The 24,803-nt window shown below is 45.5% G+C and overlaps 1 protein-coding gene across 1 annotated transcript; it reads right to left on the bottom strand.

Annotated features, from left to right (window-relative positions):
• Positions 1 to 9,428: 9,428 nt before the first annotated feature.
• Positions 9,429 to 24,192, bottom strand: LOC142774826 (ubiquitin-conjugating enzyme E2 T-like). Its single transcript, XM_075875936.1, has 5 exons — positions 23,952 to 24,192; positions 23,692 to 23,761; positions 18,063 to 18,168; positions 14,200 to 14,298; positions 9,429 to 9,642 (listed from the first exon to the last, which is right to left on the bottom strand). Exons 1-5 carry the CDS (start codon positions 24,058 to 24,060, stop codon positions 9,565 to 9,567), a joined length of 462 nt encoding a protein of 153 aa, XP_075732051.1. The 5' UTR covers positions 24,061 to 24,192; the 3' UTR covers positions 9,429 to 9,564.
• Positions 24,193 to 24,803: the final 611 nt, after the last annotated feature.

Below are 24,803 nucleotides of genomic sequence, written 5' to 3' on the forward strand. Positions count from 1 at the left end.
GTTACAAGCAGTATTGAACCTCGGCCTTCTGTGAGGCAAGCAGGTGTTCTGTTGCACAGCCATGCCAGTGCTTGAAGTTGCTTTGGAAAACAAAGCACTTTCAAGCTTCGGCAATACAGGCGTCATTTCGGGCAAAGAGTCGCGGTACCAGATGTAATATCACTGGGCCTGTGAAAATATTCGAATGCTTCTAATATTAGAGTATTGAAAATTATTGAAGTATTTGTAATGAACGAATATGTGCATGTTTGTACACTTGCAATTCCCTGTATAAGTGGTTTCACTGCAGTGGAGTGCTAAACCGTGAAACCATTTATTATCATTTTATTCATGTACATAAATAACACGAAAACAGAGGAAATAAGTTGGGAACACGCTGACAACTGCCACCTATAGTGGCACAACGCCTGCCTGCACCTTCGGGAAGGCCAGGCATAGAGGAAAGGGAGAAGGAAAGAGAAAAGAAAAGTAAAAAAAATGGCGAAAATACAAGCTGTAACAAGCATGCTCTTCGGAGGAGTTTCAGCAAAAAACTTGCCAGGGCAAGCAAGACAGCTGCAGCACAGAAAACAAGAGGCCGAGAGCGCGACACACGAACTTCGTCGTCTTTTCTCTCCCTGGCACAGAACTAGCGCTGATGTGCACCGGTAAAATTTCCTCCCTGCACAAAAAGGAGCCATCCTGGCGACGGCGACTTAAGGAAAAGACGCTATAGGTGGGTCGTGGCAGGGTTTAAGTTGTGTGACGTGAACTGTTTCGCGGCCTCGGCAGCGATCATCGGGCAATGGGTTGACCGGCTCGACGACATAGTTTACGGGAGATGTCTGCTCCAGTATGCGGTAAGGACCATGGTACCGTGACAAAAGCTTAGTGGGAAGTCCGGGAGTTGTGGACGGGACCCAAACTAGCTTTCCCGGGGAGTAATCGGCATCTGACGCAGCTGTGTCATGATGGAATTTTTGGCGCGACTGATCTTGCCTGGTGTACGAGCGAGCCAGTTTACGGCACTCTTCAGCGTAAGCAGTAGTTTGAGAGATGGGTTTGCCCTCAGAAACATCCGGTTTGTACGGCAGAATGGTGTCCAGAGAACATGAAGATTCACGTCCATACAGGAGAAAGAAGGGAGAGAAGCCAGTGGTAGTTTGAGACGCAGAGTTGTAAGCGCAGGTGACGAAAAGAAGTACGCGGTCCCAGTTTGTGTGGTCTTCCGACATGTACATCGCCAACATGTCGGCAAGGGTACGATTGAAGCGTTCCGTCATGCCGCTAGTCTGAGGATGGTATGCAGAAGCGGTGCGGTGTACAATGCGGCATTCTTGAGCATAGCCTCGATGGCATTTGAGAGGAAGACGCGGCCACGGTCACTAAGTAATTCACGTGGGGCCCTATGGCGCAGAATGCGATGACGAAGTAGGAACCAGGTGACGTCTTTCGCGGTGGTGGCTGGTAGCGTAGATGTTTCTGCGTACCGCGCGAGGTGGTCGATGGCGACTATTATCCAGCAGTTGCCGTCAATAGTGGTCGGGAGTGGACCCACGAGATCGACTCCGACGCGTTCGAATGGTCGGGCAGGGCAATGGCTGTAGACGACCAGCGGTGCTGTGAGTAGGAACCTTGCGACGTTGGCACTCCGGGCACGACTGAACATACCGGCGAACGTATCGATACATGCCTCGCCAGTAGTACCTCAGGCAAAGACGCGAGTACGTCTTGAACGAGCCGGCGTGACCGCACTGAGGGTCGTCGTGGAAGGCACTGCAAATGTCCGCGCGCAAATGACGGGGGATCACGAGGAGCCACTTGCGGCCTTCGATCAGGTAATTGCGATACAGCAAGCCTTCACAAAGCGCGAAGTGTTAGACGACGACGTAGGGTGCGTGAGGCGGAGTTTGGGCCCCGTTGAGACAAAATGTCAAGCAGGGGAGCGATCCAGGTATCTTTGTGCTGTTCTTCCGGCATGTTGATGATGGGCAGAGATGATGAATAAGAGGTGGAAGCTGGTGAGCCGGCAGTGTCAGAAGGCAGTAGCGATCGAGATAAGGCGTCAGCGTCCGAGTGTTTTCGTCCAGAGCGATGAACCACACATATATCGTACTCCTGTAATCGTAAGGCCCAGCGAGCCAGGCATCCAGTCGGGTCTTTCAAGGACGACAGCCAGCATAGCGCGTGGTGGTCGGTAACAACATCGAACTGACGCCCATAGAGGTAGGTCCGAAATTTACCGATTGCCCAAACAATTGCCAAACACTCCTTTTCTGTGACGGGGTAATTTGACTCCGCCTTTGTGAGGGTACGACTGGCATATGCTACAACGTACTCGCCAAAGTCTGGTTTTCGCTGGGCGAGTACCGCGCCAAGGTCGACACCGCTAGCGTCCGTGTGTATTTCTGTAGGTGCGTTGGGGGTCATAGTGGCGCAGAATTGGAGGAGATGAGAGGAGTAGGCGAAGCTTCGTAAATGACTCATTGCAATCGGCACTCCAAGCTGAGAGGTCGTTGCTGCGGGCGAGAAGTTGTGTCAAGGGGGATATAATGGAGGCGAAATTGCGGATGAAGCGCCGAAAATATGAACACAGCCCAATAAAGCTTTGGAGTTCCTTTAGAGTGCTGGGCTTGGGATATTCAGCAACAGCTCTAAGTTTGGCAGGATCTGGCGAAATTCCTTCTTTGGAGACGATGTAGCCTAGGGTGGTAAGCTGACGGACGCTAAAATGACATTTCTTCAGGTTTAACTGCAAGCCGGCGTTAGTGAGGCACTCGAGAACTTGTTCAAGGCGAGCGATATGAGAGGGGAAATCTGCACAAAAAACCACTATGTCATCAAAGTAGCATAGACAGGTCTGCCATTTGAGGCCTCTGAAAATGGTGTCCATCATCTTTTCAAAGGTAGCAGGCGCGTTGCAAAGGCCGAAAGGCATTACGTTAAATTCGCATAAACCGTCAGGAATGACGAACGCCGTTTCCGGACGGTCGGCTTCAGCCATGGACACTTGCCAGTAGCCTGAGCGCAAATCCAGTGATGAGAAATATTCGGCTCCATGAAGGCAGTCCAGGGCATCGTCGATGTGGGGTAGGGGATAAACATCCTTCCGTGTAATCTTGTTTAGGCGGCGGTAGTCAACGCGAAATCTTATTGAACCATCTTTTTACCGCACCAGCACGACAGGAGAGGCCCAGGGACTGTTCGATTCCTGAATCACGCCACGTTTCAGCATGTCATCGACGTTGTCGCTAATAACGCGGCGTTCAGCCTGCGATACCCGGAAGGGACGCTGTCGCAGGGGAGCATGATGACCGGTGTCAATACGATGAGCCACTGCAGACGTACGCCCTAATAACAGCTGGCCAATGTCGAAAGAGGCCCACTTTTGTGCACTGGACTGGCGTAAGCGCGTTATCGATGCTACGCAGGAGAATGTCTTGGACAAGGGAGATTGTAGCCGTGGCTGAGGTGACGGCATTTATCGTCAACAGTGTCTTTTCGCACGTTGCATCCAAAGGGAAGATGGCCTCAAAACTGTCTAAAATATCCAACACATTCGCCGCGTAACAGAGTTGCCGAGCAAGGAAAGGGATTGCACGCGTAGCCCACACCGGCACCATGCACAAGGGTAACGACGTCAAATGGGAGTATGAGGTTCCGTCGGCGTGCACAGTCTTCAGGCGGTGTAAACAGGGCGGTAAAATCACAAACTGAGTCAGAGTAAACAGACGCCAGGGTGGCAGAGAACGGAGAAATTATAGCGTCAGGAGCGACAACCAATTTAGGCACCGGGCTCGGGTCGTCGACGGCTGTGGTATTGAAAGGGGACAAAGCGAGTCGAGCTTCAGCGCAGTCAACGAGCGCATCATGTGTAGAAAGGAAGTCCCAAACGAGGATCACGTCATGGGATGCATCTGGTAGGACAACGAATTCCACAATGTGTAATGCGTCGTTGATACCAAGACGTGCCGTGCACGCCGCCACAGGCTTAACCTGCTGCGAGCTCGCCGTCCGTAATAAAAGATCAGAAACGGGTGTCGTCACTTTCTGCAGTTTGCGGCACAAAAGATCACTTAAAACAGAAACGGCAGCTCCTGTGTCGACAAGAGCGTTCGTCGCAACACCATCAATAATAACCGCGATCTCGTTTGGAGGCGAAAGATGAGGCCTTGAAATTTTCGACGAGGGCGCAGTTCGTGCCTGAGGAACTGCGGCTCTTAGTTTACCTCTTGCGTGGGGTTGGTACGGCGGAGAATAGGAGAAATGGAGCAACGCCGGGGAGGAGGAGATCGACATGAGGGGGAACTAGCAGAGCGAGAATAAGCGCCCGATGACTCGGCGGAAACAAGGTATGCTGGCTGCTGTGGCATGTAGTCGAGGTTGGGGATGTAATCATTGGCATAAAAACTGCGCTGACGACGACAGTGACGTGCAACATGGCCAGGAATGCCACAGGCGTAGCAGATGGGCCTGTTGTCTGGAGTGCACCAAGGGTTGTGAGGGGGTCCGGGAGGCGAGAGGGGTTGCGCGAGAACCGGGCGTATTGGGTGAACAGGGCGTGGTGGAGAGTAGTTGGTGACTGGGGCGGATGGTGTTGGCGACGGTCGAGCATAGGAACAGGTAACGGCCTCAGCATAGGTGAGAGGCGCTGCAGGCTGCGTTGGTGGTACAGGAGGTGGAAATGCCTCAGCAACTTGAGCTTCAATGACACGACGGAGTGAGTGATCCAGTGCCGTGGGACTCTCGGTGACAGACGTGGCAATAGAGAGCTGACGAGCCACTTCCTCATGGATGTATTGCTTAATTTGCGGCAGTAAGGTGGAATATTCAGCGCCAGTGCTCTTAGCTTCCAAAGATCAAGTTCCACTGTGGGAATTCCGGCGCAATGGGTAGAAAGGCGCTCTTTGCACAGCTCGTCAAAGCTTCGGCACAGTTCAATGACTTGCGCTACTGTCCGAGGGCACTTGGCTACCAGCATATGAAATGCATCGTCATCTATGCCTTTCAGTATGTGCCTTATTTTGTCAGACTCCGCCACAGACGCATTCACGCGTTTACACAGATCGATGACGTCCTCAATATACCTTGTAAACGTCTCACCGTTCCTCTGGGCTCTGGCACGGAGGCGATGTTCGGCGCGAAGCTTGCGCAATTTAGGCCGACTGAAGAACGAAGCGACGATTTGCTTGAATGCCGACCAGGTGGTGAACTCGGCTTCATGGTTGTAGTACCATAGCTTCGCCACATCGGTCAGATAGGAGCCGACGCGGGTCAACTTAGCAGGGTCATCCCATTAGTTGAGACCGCTAACACGCACAAACTCTACCAGCCAGTCTTCGACGCCAAGTTCGTTGCCGCTGAACATCGGAGGGTCATGTTGACGAAGCGTCCCAGCACACATGATTGTAGGTGGTGCTTGGGAAGGAGCGGCGCTCTCGGCCATTCTGGGGGCAGATGGTAAAGTACGACTGCGGAGCTCCAGGACAAAAAGAGGAACGACCCAGCAGCGCTCCACCAAATGTAACAAGCGTGTTCTTCGGAGCAGTTTCAGCAAGAAACTCTCCAGGGCAAGCAAGACAGCTGCAGCACAGAAAATATGAGGCCGAGAGCGCGATACACGAACTTCGTCGTCTTTTCTCTCCTTGGCACAGAGCTAGCGCCGATGTGCACTGGTACAAAGCAAAAAAATTGTCACATGAAAAATAAAGTGTTGGCTACTCCTTAGCTCTCACAGGTGTTGAACATAGAGCCTATGAGGCCCGAATTTCTGAGCATAAAAGACCTGTAGCATGTATAATATGCAGTTTATTATAACTTTCAAAACATGACACTCAGAACACTAAATTCAACAATCACATACATGTGAAGTCCTGTAAGATGCGAAATAGTTTGCGATGTCTTTGATTTCACAGGCTCTCTAGGTAAAAATCCTGGAAACAGACAAAACTGCGAAAAATGAGAGCTTCTGCGCCACTTGCTCGGGTTACTCTATGGAATGCATTTATATTTAGCAGCATGACCCAGGAGCGACACTTCATTTAAGAGCTAAAGATCAAGAGTTATATTAATGCGACAGCGTTAAAGAGCTTGTTTAGCAGAAATTACAGCGACGGTGACACCACCTGAAGGCCATCTTGGAAACTACTTCTATATTTTTTTTTTACCCTACATGAGACTAATTATTTCTCTTTTGCAAGAGGGGAAAAAAAGGACAGAAAAAAGGACCAACAAAACACGGAACAAATGCCAAGCCGTATATTTTCTTCATTTGCAATATTTCACGGTCTATTGCGAAGTATGTATACAGGACACGTGTGTCTGTAAAGCATGAAAGTTACTCTAACTGCATTTACAAGCAGAGGAAGTTTTTTTTCACTATTCACAAGCAGAGGAGTGGCTGTGTGGTAGACCACCCGCTTGCCATGCAAACGACCTGGGTTGAATTCTCACTCAAACCCCAAATTTTTTTTATTAGTTATTTCACTTGTCTCTTTCTCGATTTTTGGGCCACCGACAAGATGATTTTTCACTCACAACCAATGATGCAGACACCGACACCAATGCCAAAATTTTTGCAGAGCGAGCTCTTCAACGCTATCGCGTTAACAATGGATAAACAAGGCACGAACTGAGTTTTAAATACAATAATATATCTTTATTTATGAGCAGTGAAATTCAATTCCACAATATCTCCCTTGAAAGCTACTGTTATTACACGCCACTGTTAGTCCCACATGACCATGGAAGGATGTCTTGAAGGGCAAGATGGTACATGATACTGTGGTGAAACAGCAGAAAAACGAGATGAAGAAAGAATGTTCACACAGCACAAGTGCTGACGAACAACTGTGTGCAAGTTTATTACACCAAGAAATACATAGCGAAACTGCATGAGTACAAGCTGTACTAAGCAAGTGGAAGTGTAGTACAAAAGTTGACACTGTATCAACCAGCTAGTAAGTACATGAACATTGCTGTGTGCACATGGCTCAAGGACACTTAAACGGTGAGAAAAATGCTAATTTGTGAAATTCTTAAGAAGTGAACCACATAGAATGCAGCATTAGTAAAGTTGAACTGCCCAGAAATACTGCATCCATTTCACAAAGCAGAGTTAAGTACCACATCTGGAATGTATATGCATGTGGTAATATGAAATTTATTCAGCAAACGCAAGGGACACAGGCTGAGGATAACCTCTCCAATGACCCAAGTGCTCGAGGCAAAAGGATTATGTTCCCAACTTCGGAACATGTAAACAAAAAATTACCAACTTCACTAGTATGCAACAAAAATTCTTGAAAACTTTATGCATTCTTAGCATGTGCACGTCGTTATTTCTGCTTACCCTGCAGCCAAATCGTAAAGCTGTTTCAAGCTAAAAATGTGGGGCATACGGTAAGTTAAAACATGATGCTAATTACAGGGTTAAAAAATGCCCCTGGGCAGCATAAAATCGATGAAGCAATGCTAAATGGTGCCATAGATAAGAATGCTTTTGATAATTTTTGTCAAAAAGTAAAAATGGCAGTGATGTGCATCTGATTGCCTCGATCTTTGCCACTTGGGTGCCGAGAGTTGGTGATGTGACTATGATTATGATTTGGCTATGATTTCTCATTTTTCCATAATACTGGACTAATGTGTTAGGCAAGGCCCACATCAAATGACCTGAAATTTCACCACAGTAAAAGATTCGTCAAACTCCATTGCTTTGACGTTAATGTGTCGTTACATTGAACAATGGATGACAAAGACTTATTGATTATGACTGTAAGCTTACTAAATATGGAAAAGAAATGTACAACTCTGTGTATGGCTGCATTTAAAATACTCCCACGTCTCACATTGACAATGAACAACTCTTTAGAAATTGTTAGCCTTGAACAAATAAGGCCCAATAAATTATTTTTGCAAAAATTCAATTTTTCTAAATTTTGATCTCAACCAACAAATCCAGCTGATGCTCAACGATTTGTTTTACAAGCCTAAAATCATCATTCTTATCTCGAAAATGACCCTAATGGACAATTTGAATTTCATCAGTCTGCGTGCGTCAAATGACCTCTAATGCTTATATGTCCAATGCAGCAGGTAGCAATGTGACCACATGAAATTTCGACCTCAACTGGAAAAACCATGGCTGCCGTGTCCGTCTGGGTGGTGCCAAGGAACAGTGAATGCACCAAAGACTTCTTACCAACTGCCAAACATGCCTTTTTCAGGCCTGCTTCACGATATAACTTAGGAACAGAAAACTACTGCTTTTAATGAATCATTTCTGTGGTTATCCTATTTCTATCCACCACCAACCAGTTCGGTTCAATTCATCGCTGCCAATTCGTCTTCAGTGCGGAAGGCTTGAGCGAATCGTGAAATGCAGTGTTGAGCAGTACAGAGTCACAAAGTACCTAATGTGACAATCGCCAAACAGGCAGGCACTTAGAAAGCTGGCACAAAAATAGCTAATTATAGTTCTAATAGCAGCTGCATATCCCAGAAGCCCACGTGTTGTTCACTATAGCCACGTATTACAAAGAATGGCGACAATGACGCATTGCATTCCATCTTTGGTTGAGGAGCTGATTAAAAAAGAAAAAAAGGAGAACTTTACAGGCTGAAGTGCAGGCAACAATAGTCAAAACGCGCTTTGGTGTTCTGTAGCGTACGCAACTCGACAAAACACTCTACCTGAACAAAAGACTCAACGGGTGCCTTTCTGCTTAACCACCCGCATTTACTGGTGTGAACTTGAAAATTTACTATGTGAAAATCGCACATCAGAGACATTGTCTTGCACCAGAAAATTGATTTCCCGGCATGCTATGCTACAAAAAGAATTATTCTACAATGAAAAACTTATGAGCCCACTTTGGTATTGCAGAATGAGAACTTCATGACTTTTGTTGGTCCAGTTAATACATGTAACAGAAGACTAAGTGGCATAAGCGTTCTGCAGCTAAGTCATTGCCTAGTAGTGTCAGGGAATATATAGACAATTTTTCTGAAGGCAAGAAATGCACGAAAGACATACAAAATACAAAAATATTAGCAGTTCAGAATTACATACTATGGTGGCTTTTTGCAGCCCTGCAGTATATTTGTCCTTGCCTCGTTCAAAAAAAAACTATTACTTTGGTCGATGCAGCATGAGCTGGTGTGACTTGTGTTACTATACTGTTAATTATAATTATGTATCACAATGCTAAACTTCCCTACAACAGTCCCTTTCTTCCCAGGGCTCACCTTTGCATAGAGAAACATTGCACAATACAATGACCCAATATGAGAAGTTCAAACGTATTGACACAGCTAAAACATTGTACCTCTGTAGAAAGACCTAACGTAACACTCGATTGTGAACACTGCTTCTTGGATGTTCATGGACTCACAATAAAAACATGAGCAGGCTATAGGAAATTGTAGCAAGCTTGGTGGTTTAGAAAGGCTAAATAAATACAAAAGGATGAAATTCTGAACAAGAAAAACTTCTCTTTGTTCCAACTCCCAAAAGAGCTGGAGCTGGGAAAGCCTTTTGGACCCAAGCAGGCATGGCATCAACAAAGACAGTGTGTCAAAGGCTCAGCTCATGGCGTGTCGGCGAGTGTGTTCAGCGGCCAGCCGGTTGAACATGTCCCTCTGGTACTTGAACTGGTCAGCCTGGTGGGTCACAAAGAAATGTGGGCAGATTACATTAGTAGCGCAAAGCTGGACAAATAGTGAAGCTCGTGGCCAATAAGTTTCTTAGCAATGCCCTAATTAGTCAGGTCGTAACTGGCATGATCATAATTTGTACAAACCTAATTAACAAAGTCTTATCTAAGCATGGTCGCAATTAGTCGTAGCTTAATAGTTTTTAGTCAGCTAGTTCTCTCTATGACCTGCCTTAATTTTTATTTAGTTTTATTTATTTATCGATACTGCAGGCCAATATGCTGGCCCATACAATACTACAATAACAAAGCATTCACAAAAGACTAGCAATGCAAGAAGAAAAACATACAGTGCAAGACGCTTGCTTTGCAAAACAATTTACACTTATAACTGTGTGATAACCACAAAAGTTGATAACTATAAAAAAAACTCAACACAATAACAGGGCAATACAGACAGCATGAAATTTACGACACAATTGCACGAAAAGTTAGCTTGATGTTAGCATAGTTCAGCTTAATTCGCTTGACTAAGCATAAAGACTAAGAACAAACATGAGAAGAGAACAAAAAAAAGCATGCACCAAAATATTGAAAAGCTTAACACCTACACTGTGAAAAAAACTGCGGGGTGCTGCAGCCACCATAGAGATATTGAACGGCCGCTTATCAGGCCTTGCCGTTTAAAACTGACAAGTGCAATACGAACATTGTGCGCTCCTAAATATGTCCGCCAAGTTATACAAAGCCATGTGCCACAGAGAGCGCAAATTTCAAATTAAACCTCTTTTGTCCTTTTCCTAGAGGGCACCATGCCCCAAAATGGGGCTATGATGTACGACTCCGAATGCACCTATGTGGATGAACGTGCCATGCCCTGCATCTAGGACAGGCTTTATGTACGGCGGGTGAGGAGAACAGGAGAACATTGAGGCTCTCAGGCACAGCATTAAAGGAGCAGTGACATCAACTTGACGTATGTCGCGTTTTTTGCGTCAACGCGTAGTTATCGATCCCCTAGTAACGATTCGGTAGTAATCATGCAGCAGAGGGATGAATTATGTGTAATATCGACTAGTATGACTAGTATCGAACCGAATTCAATACAGGTGCAAAGCCCACCAATTTTCAGTGCCACCAAGCAATTACCTCCCACCGTCAAGCCCCAACTGATCCTGTGGCCACATGAAATGGTGACACGATCTTCAGTTGACATTTCGTCTGCTCGACGCACGCGCATATAAGCATGTCATTGACACCACCCCTTTGTCATCGCCACCGTCACCAGCGTCCACAAGCGATGATGAAAACACTAAAGAATATATTAAGAAATTGCAGCGAAGCGAATCATTTTGGGTTTGATCCTCTTAGCAGTGGTTCTGCAATCAACGCTGGACCGAGCAGCGATGAGACAGCTGGAAATGCACGCTTGGGCCATGCTGGTTGGTAAGACATATAAACGCTGTGTGCGTGTTACTTGTTTGCAATGACCGTAGCTTCGAATAATCACAATTGCACTCGCGACTCTACAACAAATCACCCGAAGCGGCACAATAAAAATGCAAGACTCACACGAACACACTGCACGAACCAAGCAAAACAAAGCAAGTGAAGCCATTGCTAGGCAGCCAGGTGTTGCCGCCAGATGGTATAAAAACCGCGATGACAACACTAAAACTGTCGTCGTCCCTGCTCGCTCATCGTCACTTGGCACCTGAGGCGTGGCCTATGAGATTGCTGAACATGTGAAACTATTGTCAATGTCTCATGGCCGGGAACGCGTCGATGAGCCTTGGAGGCTCTTTGGGCTATAAACAGAATAACTTCTACGTAACAGACATGATTAATACTTCGTTAAAAAAACTCATGCATACCAAGCATTCGAATGAATGCCACATTTTGAGTTTCAAATTTTGTGTCACTTCTCCTTTAACTCGTGAGAAAGAAACAAAGCACATTACACCCACGTGTGTGCGACATGCTGATATGTGTGTCTCACGTGACCATCAGACTCTGGTATCATAAAGGATGAGAAGGAGTTCGGCTTGCAAAAGATGCTCCTCACATCATGGTTGCTCACTGCTTCAAAATATTGCTTGTAATAAACAAATTCGAATAATTCTTTCAGTATGACAATCTCTATAGGGCACATAAGTTTCAGTGCATGACTAAATGTTGCTATGCGGCTTTAAGTAAAAAGCGAGTTATACTCGTAAGTCACAAAAACTCTACAGGACACATGACTCACAGCACAATAAGGAAAAAAAAATTATTTAGTCTGTACTAGTAGATCAGCCTATCAAAATAAAAAACAAATAACAACTCTTCCCACATGAAGAAACCAGGCAGGTTTAGTGAGAAAATACATACGCAACAAAAAAAAACTCCCGTATATATTTTGAGCTTTTGTTTCTCAGAGCCGAGGCGATGTCACGAACAGCTCTTAAGCTGTTGGTGACCTCTACGATTCACCTAAGTAAGGCCTTTGGACCTCTACGATTGTACTGGCACTCATAATCACACTGCGCATGCATGAGATTAAGGTACCAAAAGTGCTGTCTCATGAAAGCTAGTGGCTCCTTCCCACTCTCATTACGCTTCACTGCATCGCACTACTGTATTGCAGCAGGGTTAACTAAAAAAAAAGTGCTAATTAAAAAATTTTTCTTGCTTGTATACAAATTTGCTTGAACGAAACAGTATAAAACATTACTTGAATGAAAACAATGACATGGTATGCAGAGCCATACGGGGAGTTTTCGCTACAGAAACAAACAATTAATTGTCCGCTCACATGTGCACGTGCTATTGCAAGTTCCTTATCGTACCAACATGTCACACCGTAATTAACAGTAAGTAACAAAAGCCATATGGCAATATGGCACAGCAGCTGTGCTACTTTGAATTCACGAAGAACTATAGGTGCCCTTGCCCCTTTTTCATTGGTGTGGAAAAAAGGGAGGGCATTGCGACTTGATTTGATTGATATGTGGGGTTTAACGTCCAAAAACCACCATATGATTATGAAAGACGCCATAGAGGAGGACTCCGGGGATATTTTGACCACCTGGGTTTCTTTACCAAGCACCCAAATGTCAGCACACAGGCCTACAGCATTCTCGGCTCCATCAACAATGCAGCCACCGCAGCCAAGTACTTTAGCCACTAGACCACCGCGACAAGGAATGATTGAGACTTTTTTGTAAAAACTGTTGGGATTCCTTAAGTTCAAAAAATTGTAAAACCACTATTCCTTGTCATTAAGTAATTAAAAAAGAAACAGCCCTGGGAGTTGCCAAGCAGTAGGAGCGGCAGCGTATTGTGTTCTTTTGTGCATTCTTTGGTTTGTCAGCTGGAGTACAAGAAAAGACGCCATAGCTTGGGGCCCTAATGGCTTGAGGGCCCTGGTAGTGATATATTTTCATTTTTTTGCAATGGTGTATGGATTAGACTTGCGGCAGTGGTTGAGTGGTCAGAGCACCTATCTACGAACAGAGAGGTACAAAGCTCGATTCTCAGTGCCGCAAGGCATGCACCAGTTTTCGTACTGAAGAGGGATACCTTTGACCTGGTGCTCGGGATGGTGGGTACCCGTTTCCTGAGAGGGTGGTCTCTCTTTCCCTATCTTTCTTCACCACTCCCCCACCCCCCTTCTTTTATTAATGCTGAACCATGCTCCTTTAAAGGGCCAGTAAACAACCCCGAGGTTCAAAAATTGGAATGAAGGGAAATATGCGCACTTTTGCAATGTGAACATGCTGCCGTAGGAATTTCGCAACTATGGGCGATAATAAGAAAGTTACAGGGGTTAGAACATCCGTTTCAGCTGGTCTTAAGTTTTGGTGCAGCGTTGCCAGTCTTCTCCACCTTAGCAAGAGAAAAAAGTAGCCCGTTGTCATGACTCCACCCACTTCGGCAACGTGACACGTCAGCAATACGTCCTTGGCTGCATGCCAAGGACTGAGCAGGGCTTTCCCCTCCCCCCATGAGCACGTCATAGCAGCATGAGAAAGAGGTGCGGGGCGTAGAGCACCCTTCCCCTAGTGGTAAAATAGACGCCTCTTCACGTCGGAGGCTTTTGTTCTAGCAATACTACTTCTCCTGGTAGTCTTAGGTTCTACAAAACGGCAAAGGGCAATACAGGAAAATGAAAATGCTGACTGCACAGCTGAATTTTTATTTTCATCACTGAAGCGCCAAGGCGCCATTTCGTATGACAGAGCATTAATTGAGAAGCTGAGTGATGCGTGAAGTTGCCCTTGAGCATGCTCGCGCCACTGCACATATAAGGCGAATCAGACAGGTGCGGCAATTGTTTTTCGAGATGGAGGGTCTGCACGGAGTGTAGGGCACTAATATTCGGAAAATCTGATCACCGCAGTCTACTGCACGAATGGGCGAGCTTGTTGGGGGAAAAAACTAGGAGTCTGTTTAGTGGCCTTTTAAGAGTTGCAAAAGCATGCATCTATGCTCTCCATAAACAGCCACTGCCACTACTAGGGAATCCATTAGTAATGTTCCTTTAAATGCGATGCTCTTCACAACAGAGATGCACTCCACTCACGAGTTCAGGCACAAGGGGGTCGTCAGGATTCGGCTGAGCCAGCAGGGCATGCAGTGAGAGCAGGACGACCTTGAGGTTCAGCGATGGGCGCCAGCGACCCTGCACAGAGCACGCCATGACAGGGGGTCACAAGGATACCCAAAGCAAGCATTCGTTAGGGCTAGGCTGCACGTAAAGGCACACACAGAACCCTGTGACAAAAGAATGAAGTGCATCAAATGTTCCACACACTGACAAAACCACTAACAACAAGAACAACAACAAAAAGAAAACATTTTTTACAAATTTTTTAGGCTCCGTTGCAAGCATCACTTCTCTTGGTCATACCACCAGTATAGGGACTCGCTATTTTCATCACACTTGCTCCGCTTAAAGGGGAACTCCAGTGCATTTCCAACCATAGGTAATGCCATTTTGAAATAGCATCAACAGTCCTGTAACAGCTAGAGTGGTTCATTTTGCTGAGAGACTTGTCAATAATTTTAAATAAGCGAAAAACAATAAGTAGGAAACAGGCAGCTGCTCAGGGTGGGTATATATATGATGACATCACGAAACAACCTATAGATGATTTCGGTGTTTGTAAACAAACTGGCTCGTGCCGAACGGCCTAACCTAGAAGACTTCCGGGGCGCCACTTCCGGTAATGCTTTTTCAATGGTCTTGGCGGTATTTTCATGGTGTGTTTGCTGCTCTACTATTTCTGGCGCATTCCTTAGGATGTGTTTAAACCAACGTTAACGGCTACACCAAGGGACTTGACGTAGCGCACGGGAGGTACAGTTGCGGCCACTGCTGCAGGTAACACGGCTCGCACCCACGTGGCCGCGCGAAATGTCCATCAAGGAGTTCCAATGAGCGCGGCTCCCAGCTGCGTGTTACCTCTAACAGTGGCCGAGAGAAAATGCACAAGCTGCAAGAGAAGTTTGTCAGCGAACTTAATTAATTAGGCCAGTTGGTTCTGTAAGTCGACGATGTGGGTATGCTTTTTTGTAGACGCAAACAGGAATTGACAGCGGCACACCTGTCTTTGCCCTATGCACGCCTTCAAAGCGCACCAAAATTGTCGATATGCAGCAGAAAATTTGTTTGATCCATAGTGAAGTTGTAGAATTCAGCTTTTCGACTCAACTGAAAACCTGCCTTCTGTCGAACCATGAACATATTTGTGCTTTCGTCTAAGCACACAACTTCAGGATAAAACGCTTATTTCTGCACCTGTGTCGCACCGGTTACTTTTTCTAGAGATCAGCGATGATCAGAACCATTCACAATCCGAAGTGTTTGTGTGACTGAGAAATTATAAAATGTATTGATTATGTGATGACGTCAACTGTGGCTGGGTCACGCAAACTATTATGGCTTACTCACGAGTAAACCAGACTTTCTACGGTCCATGTTCCCATCGAAAGATAAATGAGTTAAAAGGCGACGATGTTAGCGACAGAAAGACAGGCGATGAGTCATTTGCTCGCACAGTCGAGAGCCCACTCACTGGAGTCGCTTTCAAAGAAAATTCGAATACAAGGACAACACAATGTGAACACTGTGACGTACACTGCACAGCGATTCATGTTGAGGGTGGCTACTTAGTGTCCCGCATTGTTTCAAACAGTACACATCAATGAAGTCCCTGAAACACCCTTGCGATGAAGTTTCAGTGTTAGCTTTCACATAGTGCTACCTATTTCAGGTGATTGATTGATTTGTGGGGTTTAACGTCCCAAAACCACCATATGATTATGAGAGACGCCGTAGTGGAGGGCTCCGGAAATTTCGACCACCTGGGGTTCTTTAACGTGCACCCAAATCTGAGTACACGGGCCTACAACATTTCCGCCTCCATTGGAAATGCAGCTGCCACTATATTTCAGGTGTCACTACACACATATCTGCCACGGGTGGAGGACGACAGTGACCGGTGTGTTCTCAGTAACTGGGGGTCTTCCATTAGTCTAACGTCTGAGTGTTGCCTCTGTGCCATTAGTCTGCACTGAGCTTCACGTAGCCTTTAATGAAGTGGGCAAAACAAACCTGTGCACTCTTAGAGGGAATCCAGTTTTCTCGCGTGATCGCTGCAATGCAGGTGTTCTTTCTATCGCCATTGGTCGGAAAACAGGAGTTTTCAGTAGCATGTGAAATTAGTTCAGGCTTGCAGACTGCATCCTGGCACAGCATGTGCTCGAGTTGCGAGCGTTTCATTGTAACAATTTTATTCGCATAGAACATAGGAATACAAGCAGTCGCGGCCAGCAACGAAGGCTAAAACTACGTAAAAATAAGCCAAACCGGAAATTTCCAGGGCTGTTTCACACAAACGCACAATGTTGCCAGAGACCGGCAAGCGCTGGCGAAATCGTCTATACGCCGCCACGACTGGCCAGGCTGTAAACGTAGCACAGATGCTTCTATCTTGTGAAAAGAAAGTTGGCGATGTCATCCAACGCGGAATCAAGCTGTGCACTGACAAGTTGAGTGATGACTGCAGCTACTGTTCCAGTGCGGAAGCATCGCCTTTTGATTTCGACCCGCCGACGTGTGAAGCACGTCACATGCCCCGAATCGATCTCCTCGTTGCTCAATATTGTGCATGCTTAGTGCAAGACCCTATGTTAATGATGCCTAACATTATATGCAGCTAACAATGCCGAACTCTGCTTGCGTCGTCATCGCCTCGTAGAAGAAAGCACGTCCTGCATCCGTCTGCTGGGTGAGGCAGGGTTTTGAAAGAGAGTAGGCACTTACATAACATACACAGGGTGGCCTGCGTTTCCAAGTGTGATTGCAGATTTGGCTACCAATTTTTAAAGTTCATTTTCTAAAAAGCTACATGACCTACGGTTGTACGATTTGGCACATATTACCAAATATGGATGAGAATATATATATAGGCAAAGTCTTATTGAAATTGGTAAATATTAAAAAAAATCGCCGGAGTTCCCCTTCAGCAATTTTACTGAACCAAGCCAACCAAAGTGGAAACTTGCTTGTTATTTCTCAAGTTTTCTGGAAATGTCTCATCCCTTCAAGACTCAAGGTTTACCTGCTCTAAATAACTTATCTTGAGACATTTTTCCGCAGTGAGTATTCATGCCCAACTAATTGCTTTCTAGCAAGTATTTAGGGACGAGTTTTATCCTGTGGAGAAGCGTTTTCTTCCAAATACACTCGTGGGTTATTAAATAACATGTTCATCGAAAACGTAATGTAAGATCCATGTGAAATTGCACCGAAGTGGTTTAATATTTTCAGCATCAGTTTAGAAAAAAACCGACACTAATTTGGTCTCAAACGCTAGACCATTACATATTGGAAAATGAGACAAAGTACCTGCTATATTAGGTGTCCTATGAATAACACGAGTTGTGTCAGTAGTTGACATAAGTGACAGAATAATAGATAATCAAAAACTGGATCCGATAAGGACAGAATTACATAGCATGATCACCTCATCGACCAGTGCACCTTTTCATTTCGAATGCATGTCGTGACTTGATGTCCCTTTTCTGAGACTAGCGACTCTAGGTATTTTGTTATTGATAGCCGAGGTGTGCTGCTTGTCTCCAAATAGCAATTGACACGATAGCCTGGTCGCAGGATCAACATGGCCGCATACCACGCAAATGCCATCTTACACCTCCATCTCAGCATAGAGAACAGAGAGGCAGCTTTTGCAATAACAAGCGGATTCAGTGTTTAACTGATACACACAAACAAAGGACGGGCTGGTCATGTTCATAACTCACGAGTCAAGAACCCGAACTAACACGAGAAACACTTGTGTCTGAACTGTGTTCGAGTCTCAAGAGACTACAGCAAAAGACAACAATTCGTCGTCAACCTATTGCTTCAGTATGGCTCACCTTGGGTGGCATCTGGAGAACATCTAGGCAGATGCGGCCTGTAGAGTCCACGTTGGGGTGGTACACTGGTGTCTGGAACACTGCTACGGGTGCCTCAAATGGGTACCTGCACAGTGTACCCATTATTTTCATTTTGAATGCTGCTATGGGTGCCTGAAATGGGTACCTGTACAGTGTACCCTGTATTTCAGTTTTTAACACTGCTATGGGTGTCTCAAATGGGTACCTACACAGTGTACTCAGTATTTCCATTTTGAATACTGCTATGTGTGCCTAAAATGGATACCTGCACAGTGTACCCATTATTCTCACTTTGAACACTGCCACAGGTGCCTCAAATGGGTACCTGCACAGTGTACCTATTATTTTCGTTTTGACACTGCTATGAATGCCTGAAATGGGTACCTGTAGTATACCCATTATTTCAGTTTTAAACACTACTATGGGTGCCTCAAACGGGTACCTGCATGGTGTACCTATTATTTTCGCTTTGAACACTGCTATGGGTGCCTCAAGTGGGTACCTATATAGAGTACCCGTTATTTATTTTCTTTTGGTTAATTATTGAACACTGTGAGCTGTAGAAAACCCTTAACGAAGTAAAAACTAGTAAAATATAGGTGGAACTTTCAACAAAACACAATCAGAACAGTTATTCTACTCTCAGTATTTCATAAGACACAGCACAATGCGCTGTTTTTCATCAATAAGCACTCAAGCCATGGCACATATGTAAACATCAATGAAACATGTAAACATTTTGCTCAGCAGGCTGCCGATGCTGCTGAAGTTCGGGCAACTTCTTCAAAATAATGTAGCACTGCTTCTTATGTTATAGAGGTCTCTATGGCTGTGCAGGCTACCACCAAATGATTACTGGCCAGAAAACTAACTTATACTAATTATCGGCCATTGAAAAACTATTCAAGGCACCTGGCTGTCGGGAGATACTTTCCAATTATGCTAGTGATTTGCAATACAGCTGTCTGTCGGCTGCCCGTGCTTCGAGCAGCTGCAAATTATTTATTAGCTCTAGGCATTCCTAAAATTGAGCTTTGGCTTCTCTAAAAGGCCAACTCGATATTTCGAGATCAATGGATCTCAATAAAACGTTCACTTGCACATTTCCATTGCGTGTCCCCAATTCCAGGCTGGAGGAATATGCAGATTCTTTACAAATGAATTTTATAGATGGCCCGGACTCTCCCAACTGGCTTCCCACAATTATTGGCAAAATTGTGTTTGACAACATTTCTATCAAAACGATGCAAGCAACCGAACCAAGGTGCCACTACATTGTCTCCTGTTCCCAAGGCAACGACTGAGTGTGCTGGTTAGCCAATGCTTCATTGGTTTGGTGTGCCAACTTCAGCTCGTTGCGAGCCAGAGTGCGAGTAATGGCAAGTGGTATTGCGAAACACTCAGAGCTAACGATCACCCTTAATCTTGATATTAGAATGTTTTAAATAGCAGTGCCAGTTCACTACAGGGAAACTGTGCTAATACTTTACTGGATGGAGAGTGCCCATGCGCGAACATTACAGTAATGTGCTAAGCGTGGCCATTACTATACGAACAAACTTTCTATGATGTATACAGGGTGCAACGTGACAAAGACTAGCGTGTCGCGTGAAAGGTGGCTTGTACATGACGTATATTAAATTCTTTCAAGTCTGCCAGCGCAACTTCAAACACTGCTATTGCCAAACTTCTAATAACAATATTGCGAAGCTTCAGTTAGTCCGCAAACTCTCCAGCGATAGCATTTTGCCGATCGTGGCCCCACAAAATCAGCTGCTTGGGCAGGTGGTGCCATCTGAGGGTGAAATGTGCAACCAAGCAAGTAAATAACTAAGCAGGTGCACCCTGCTTCACTGCAAAAAAATGGCGATTTTACTTAGCCACCATATGAGCCTGAATCATGACTGTAATTTTCTGACAGCTCCGAGAAGCACGGTAAGTAACAGATACGGCACGGCTGTTGTGACGGGGTCACCTTTCCCCTGAGCATCTGCTCTTTACCACCTTCGCAGCTTTCATACTTAGCGCTGGTGGGACTGGCATGTCTTGTGCAGTTTCTGGTTTTCGTTGACGTCTACGCCACAAGAAGACAGGACTGCTTGGTTGGGTTTTACTTTGGGTGCTGCGCTTTTTGGCTTATTTAAAATTACTATCAACTTTAACAAGTATTTCTACTATCAGGACCATGACAAGGGTATTTTAAGAACATAAAAGCACCATTACTTTCACAAGGTCAGAAAAGTGCTGGAGAGAACACTCTCTTGCAGGTGATGCTTTCTATTTAACTGCAGGCATACAAATCTAGCTCGAACTTACGTGATGTGGCGAGCCACACTTGTAAAGTGCTGGTACAGATGCTCAGTGAAAGTTTGATGAAATGTCTGTTCAATGATACACTGCTACAATATACATCACTACCCAAGTTGATCGAATAGCGCAGCTGCATGAAAATTTGCAACAACTTTAAATGTTCGCTTCTTCTGGTGTGACGGTTCATTTATAAGGAACAAAAATATATGTGAGCACTGCAAATCATTTATATTAAGATGTGGAGTTTCTAACCTCTTTTACTAGAGTGGTGAATATTCCTAAGAAAAGCAAACATAAAAAATAGCAACATTTTGGTGCAGAGATATGGTGAGCATAGAACAACAGTTTTCGATAGTGCTTCATGTTTAGAATGCTTGTCTGGCAGACATCAAGCTTATGTCAGACTAAAACACGAATGCTGAGGCTTTAAATGCCAAAACAACATGACTGAGGCACACAGCAATTAAACTCCAGAGTGATTTTGGCCACCTGAGGCTCTTTTGATGAGCACCTAGGTATTGGTAAACACGTTCTTGCATTCAATCTCCACATAAATACAGTTGTGGTTTGAAATTAAATATTGAGCTATGCAGTTCAACAGTTTACTCGCCAAGCTGCAATGGTGCAGGTTGCTTATTGTGCCAGCATCCAGACAAGGTGGGGATGCCATCATCGGTGCACTACATTGTTAAACACACTTGATTTCACTTTTAATAGTGACCATTTTTTCAATACGCCAACACTTGTTGATTTGTCGAATTGTGCGAGCTGTACCTACTGTGCTGCCACGGAACTTGTTTAAGCAGTTTTTCGATGTACTAGTACATGAAGACATCAACGGAAGGGCTTATCACACCTGCGACTAGCACCGGTCAAATGACCATTTACAACTGTTGACCAAAGAGTGTCAATGCAATAGATGTTCAAAACTGCATGCAATTTATAACCATATAGAGTACACATTTGCTTGCATTGCTATTGCCTTCAAAATAAGCTGATGTTCTGTTCCTGAGCATCTGATTGGCCCAGGGGTTTGTAACTCAAAAATCAAGTAGCGAACAGCTGATCCAAAGCATTCACGTTGAAATGAAAGCAGCCATTTGCAACCAGTCACCTTGCGACTAACTCAGTGGCGCTAGATTGTCTAGTTGAAGGTGTGAATGAGCTCTAAAAACTATTCTATCTCCTAAGCCAGCAACAATGACTGCAACTAAGGCTGCAGGCACCTGTGGTATCATGGAGGAAGGAGGGAGCATTATGTCACACGAGGTGAAGCTCACCATGTCGGCCCAACGCGTGATCAAAACATCAGAGAGTGCGGTAGGATTTAGTACTCTTGGTGATGTTCCGTTTTTGAACGTCCTGTGTGAGCCACCGTTCTGCGCTGAACAAGCGCGTTTTGATTAAAAGCTATCGGGCGCCACAGTCCGAAGTCTGGTTGCTAGCATGATCTCACTACCAAAGGTCACGTGTTGGGTCGACACAGCTGGCTTCAAAACGACTTGGCTTGCCAAGGCAGGCTGCGTGACGTATTGTTCCCTCCATAGAGTTTCATACAATAATACCTAGAGGGCAATCTGGCACTACTATCTACGTTGGCTCCTTCAGCAGCGCTTGTACCCCCATGGGAATTGTGGAAAGTATAGGCTTCGGATGGATCACGTTCTTGAGATTCGTGATGCTTGTTTGCTTGGGTGTAGAACAAAGTGATATGAAGTTATGTCTAATTGAAACTTGCTTCATTTTTTGTACACAAACTTTATTGCAAAAGGTCTTTGTGACTAGGCGGTAGAAGTGAAACCTGGACAATTTCAACCACCAGGGTATGCACTGCTCTGCCATTGCGTACCAGATTTGGCATTATGATGTAATAAATTCTTCTTTACAACATTTCAAAACAAACATGCTTATTTTGTCCTCTAAAGTATGCAATATTTGTTTATGAAATTAACAGCACAGTATTAAGTGAGAAACATTTAACGTTTCGTCTGCTGCGATGCCAGGTGGACCTGTCTAAGTAATCTGCCCCCAACGCACCTCTAGTTTTGTTGTGAATTCGAGTCAGAAGAGCGTAGTGGTGCGTGCACTTCACGTCGCCATCGTTTTGCAGTTGATTTCAACGAGTTTTGGCAAGACGCACTAACAACAAACGTGAACTCGATGTAATATCCTGGCCCCGCCGCGGTGGTCTAGTGGCTAAGGTACTCGGCTGCTGACCCGCAGGTCGCGGCTTCAAATCCCGGCTGCGGCGGCTGCATTTCCGATGGAGGCGGAAATGTCGAGGCCCGTGTGCTCAGATTTGGGTGCACGTTAAAGAACCCCAGGTGGTCAAAATTTCCGAAGCCCTCCACTTCGGCGTCTCTCATAATCATATGGTGGTTTTGGGACGTTGAACCCCACAAATCAATCGATGTAATATCCTGCACTGCCATGGGACTCTACATCTATGTGCAGCGGTGAGTGGACAATGCTTTGCTTAAGCTGTTAAACTTGACTTATACAGCAACAACGTTGCAGTCAATTGAGAGGCCTAGCAGTTTTCAGCTTCTTTGAACAAAGGCACTGTTTCAGCCTTTTTCACCGCACCCCACCACCCGAGCTGCGTGAAGAATGAAACTGAAACTGTACAAAAAAGTCCGTAGACAGTTCACTAGCTAACCCTATGCAATCCGAAGCCTGTACTTCCCATAATTCCGATGAAGCTACACGATCGCAGCGCCAGATTCCTCTCTAGGTATTATAGTATGAAACTGTATGGCTTCCTCCTTTCTTTCTTTTCTCACTTGATCAAGGACAGTCTGACAACAATACGAACACACTAACCGAATACACGCATCCAAATGATATATATATTGCTTGTTCTCATTAAAGATGCTTGTCACTGCTTTTGCCAGCACTACATATGCAATAACCAAGCTGCCTAAAGCCGAGTCAAGCAAGCTACTGGCCGACTTGGATTATCTGCATGGCACAGAAATACAAGACACAGGGGAACTTGTAGTGTACACGTTCGTGGTTATCACAAAGCATAATGACCAATACTTTCCCTGCTACGCCATATGTACGAAACAATCAACAGCAAGGAAACTGAATCGCGTAAAGGGCAATGAGCAATTTACCAAGAATTGACGGAAAATTTGTGTTTCTTAGAGAACACTTTCGATTACGTATGACGTACCTCCATAGCTACCTTACAAGCTGATTATATCATTAAATGCATCAAAACATTTAAAGCGTACTCGTTAAATTTTGTTTTGGGAATAATTAAGCGATGATACGAGCGCGGTGGGCAACGCACCTTTCGGGAATGCGAATGTTGAGCTTGAAAATTCCTCCCTCGTACGGGGTCCCGTTGGCACCGGTGATGACTGTAACAAACACAAGTAAAGACAGAGTCAGGGAATAGCGTCAATCAGGCTCAATGTGGTCACATGAAAATCGACGGTTTTCAACGCGGTAGAGAAACGAAACAACACACTTGCGGCGCTCCGCGTTCACTACACCGTCAGAAACAGCGCGACTCATGCCAATTCAAGTTGTACAAAACGAGATACTCGCCTGCTTCGAAAGTGTCCAACATATCGGCGACCGGGTTGCAAACGATGCCCGGAGGCAGCTCCGAGTTCAGCATCGCCAGCTCTCGCTGAATACGCACGTTACGAAGCATCGCGACTCTCGTGTAATTGAGTTCCGTAAGGCTCGCTGCGTTCGTCTACTTCTGTGGCGACGGCTCCGAGCTCGATCTTCCGAGCAATACCACGTCAAACAGAAGACACCGAAGATGAAGAACTCGAACTGGTCGCGGTGCCGGCCGTCGTTCCGTAAAGGCGCGCGCCAGCTGTTAACGGATGGGCCGAGCTGCGTCGCCAGCGTCGCTGCGTTATGACAACGCCTCCTCTAGGAAGATGCCTGCCGCGTGAGAAGAAAAACAGCTGCCACACTCTTTCACTCCTTCACTCTGAAAATGTTCTCGGTCGCTAGCGCCACTTGTGGCGGACGGTGCAACAACGCAACACTTTGCATAGCCTCAGAAACAGCAGTGCACAGTTGCAGGTCTCACACAATTCTCGACTGACGCACCCCTATGGGCCGCAGATGAAAAACGCTTAGCTGGTACCACGGAGGAAGGAAAGGTGGCTGGTACCGCCCGTTGCCATGGAAATGGATAGATGGATGGATATGGCTGTACCCTTTAGATCGGGCGGTGGCTAGCGTCACCAAGCCGTAATACTTAATGAACCAAAAACTAGATTTATTTATTTTTTTTTTCATTAAAAAGTGAGTTTGAGGATTCGTGCTTTGCAGTGAAGAGTTTAATTTTCACTCGTGTCTTGACTTTAGCCACCAATCAGATAACGTCCTTCTAGTTAAGTCTACCCGCTTAAAGTCTATTTTGCCCTCCCGGTCCCT

Source organism: Rhipicephalus microplus, chromosome 10 (assembly GCF_043290135.1).
Source record: "Rhipicephalus microplus isolate Deutch F79 chromosome 10, USDA_Rmic, whole genome shotgun sequence".
NCBI classification, from domain to species: Eukaryota; Metazoa; Arthropoda; class Arachnida; order Ixodida; family Ixodidae; genus Rhipicephalus; species Rhipicephalus microplus.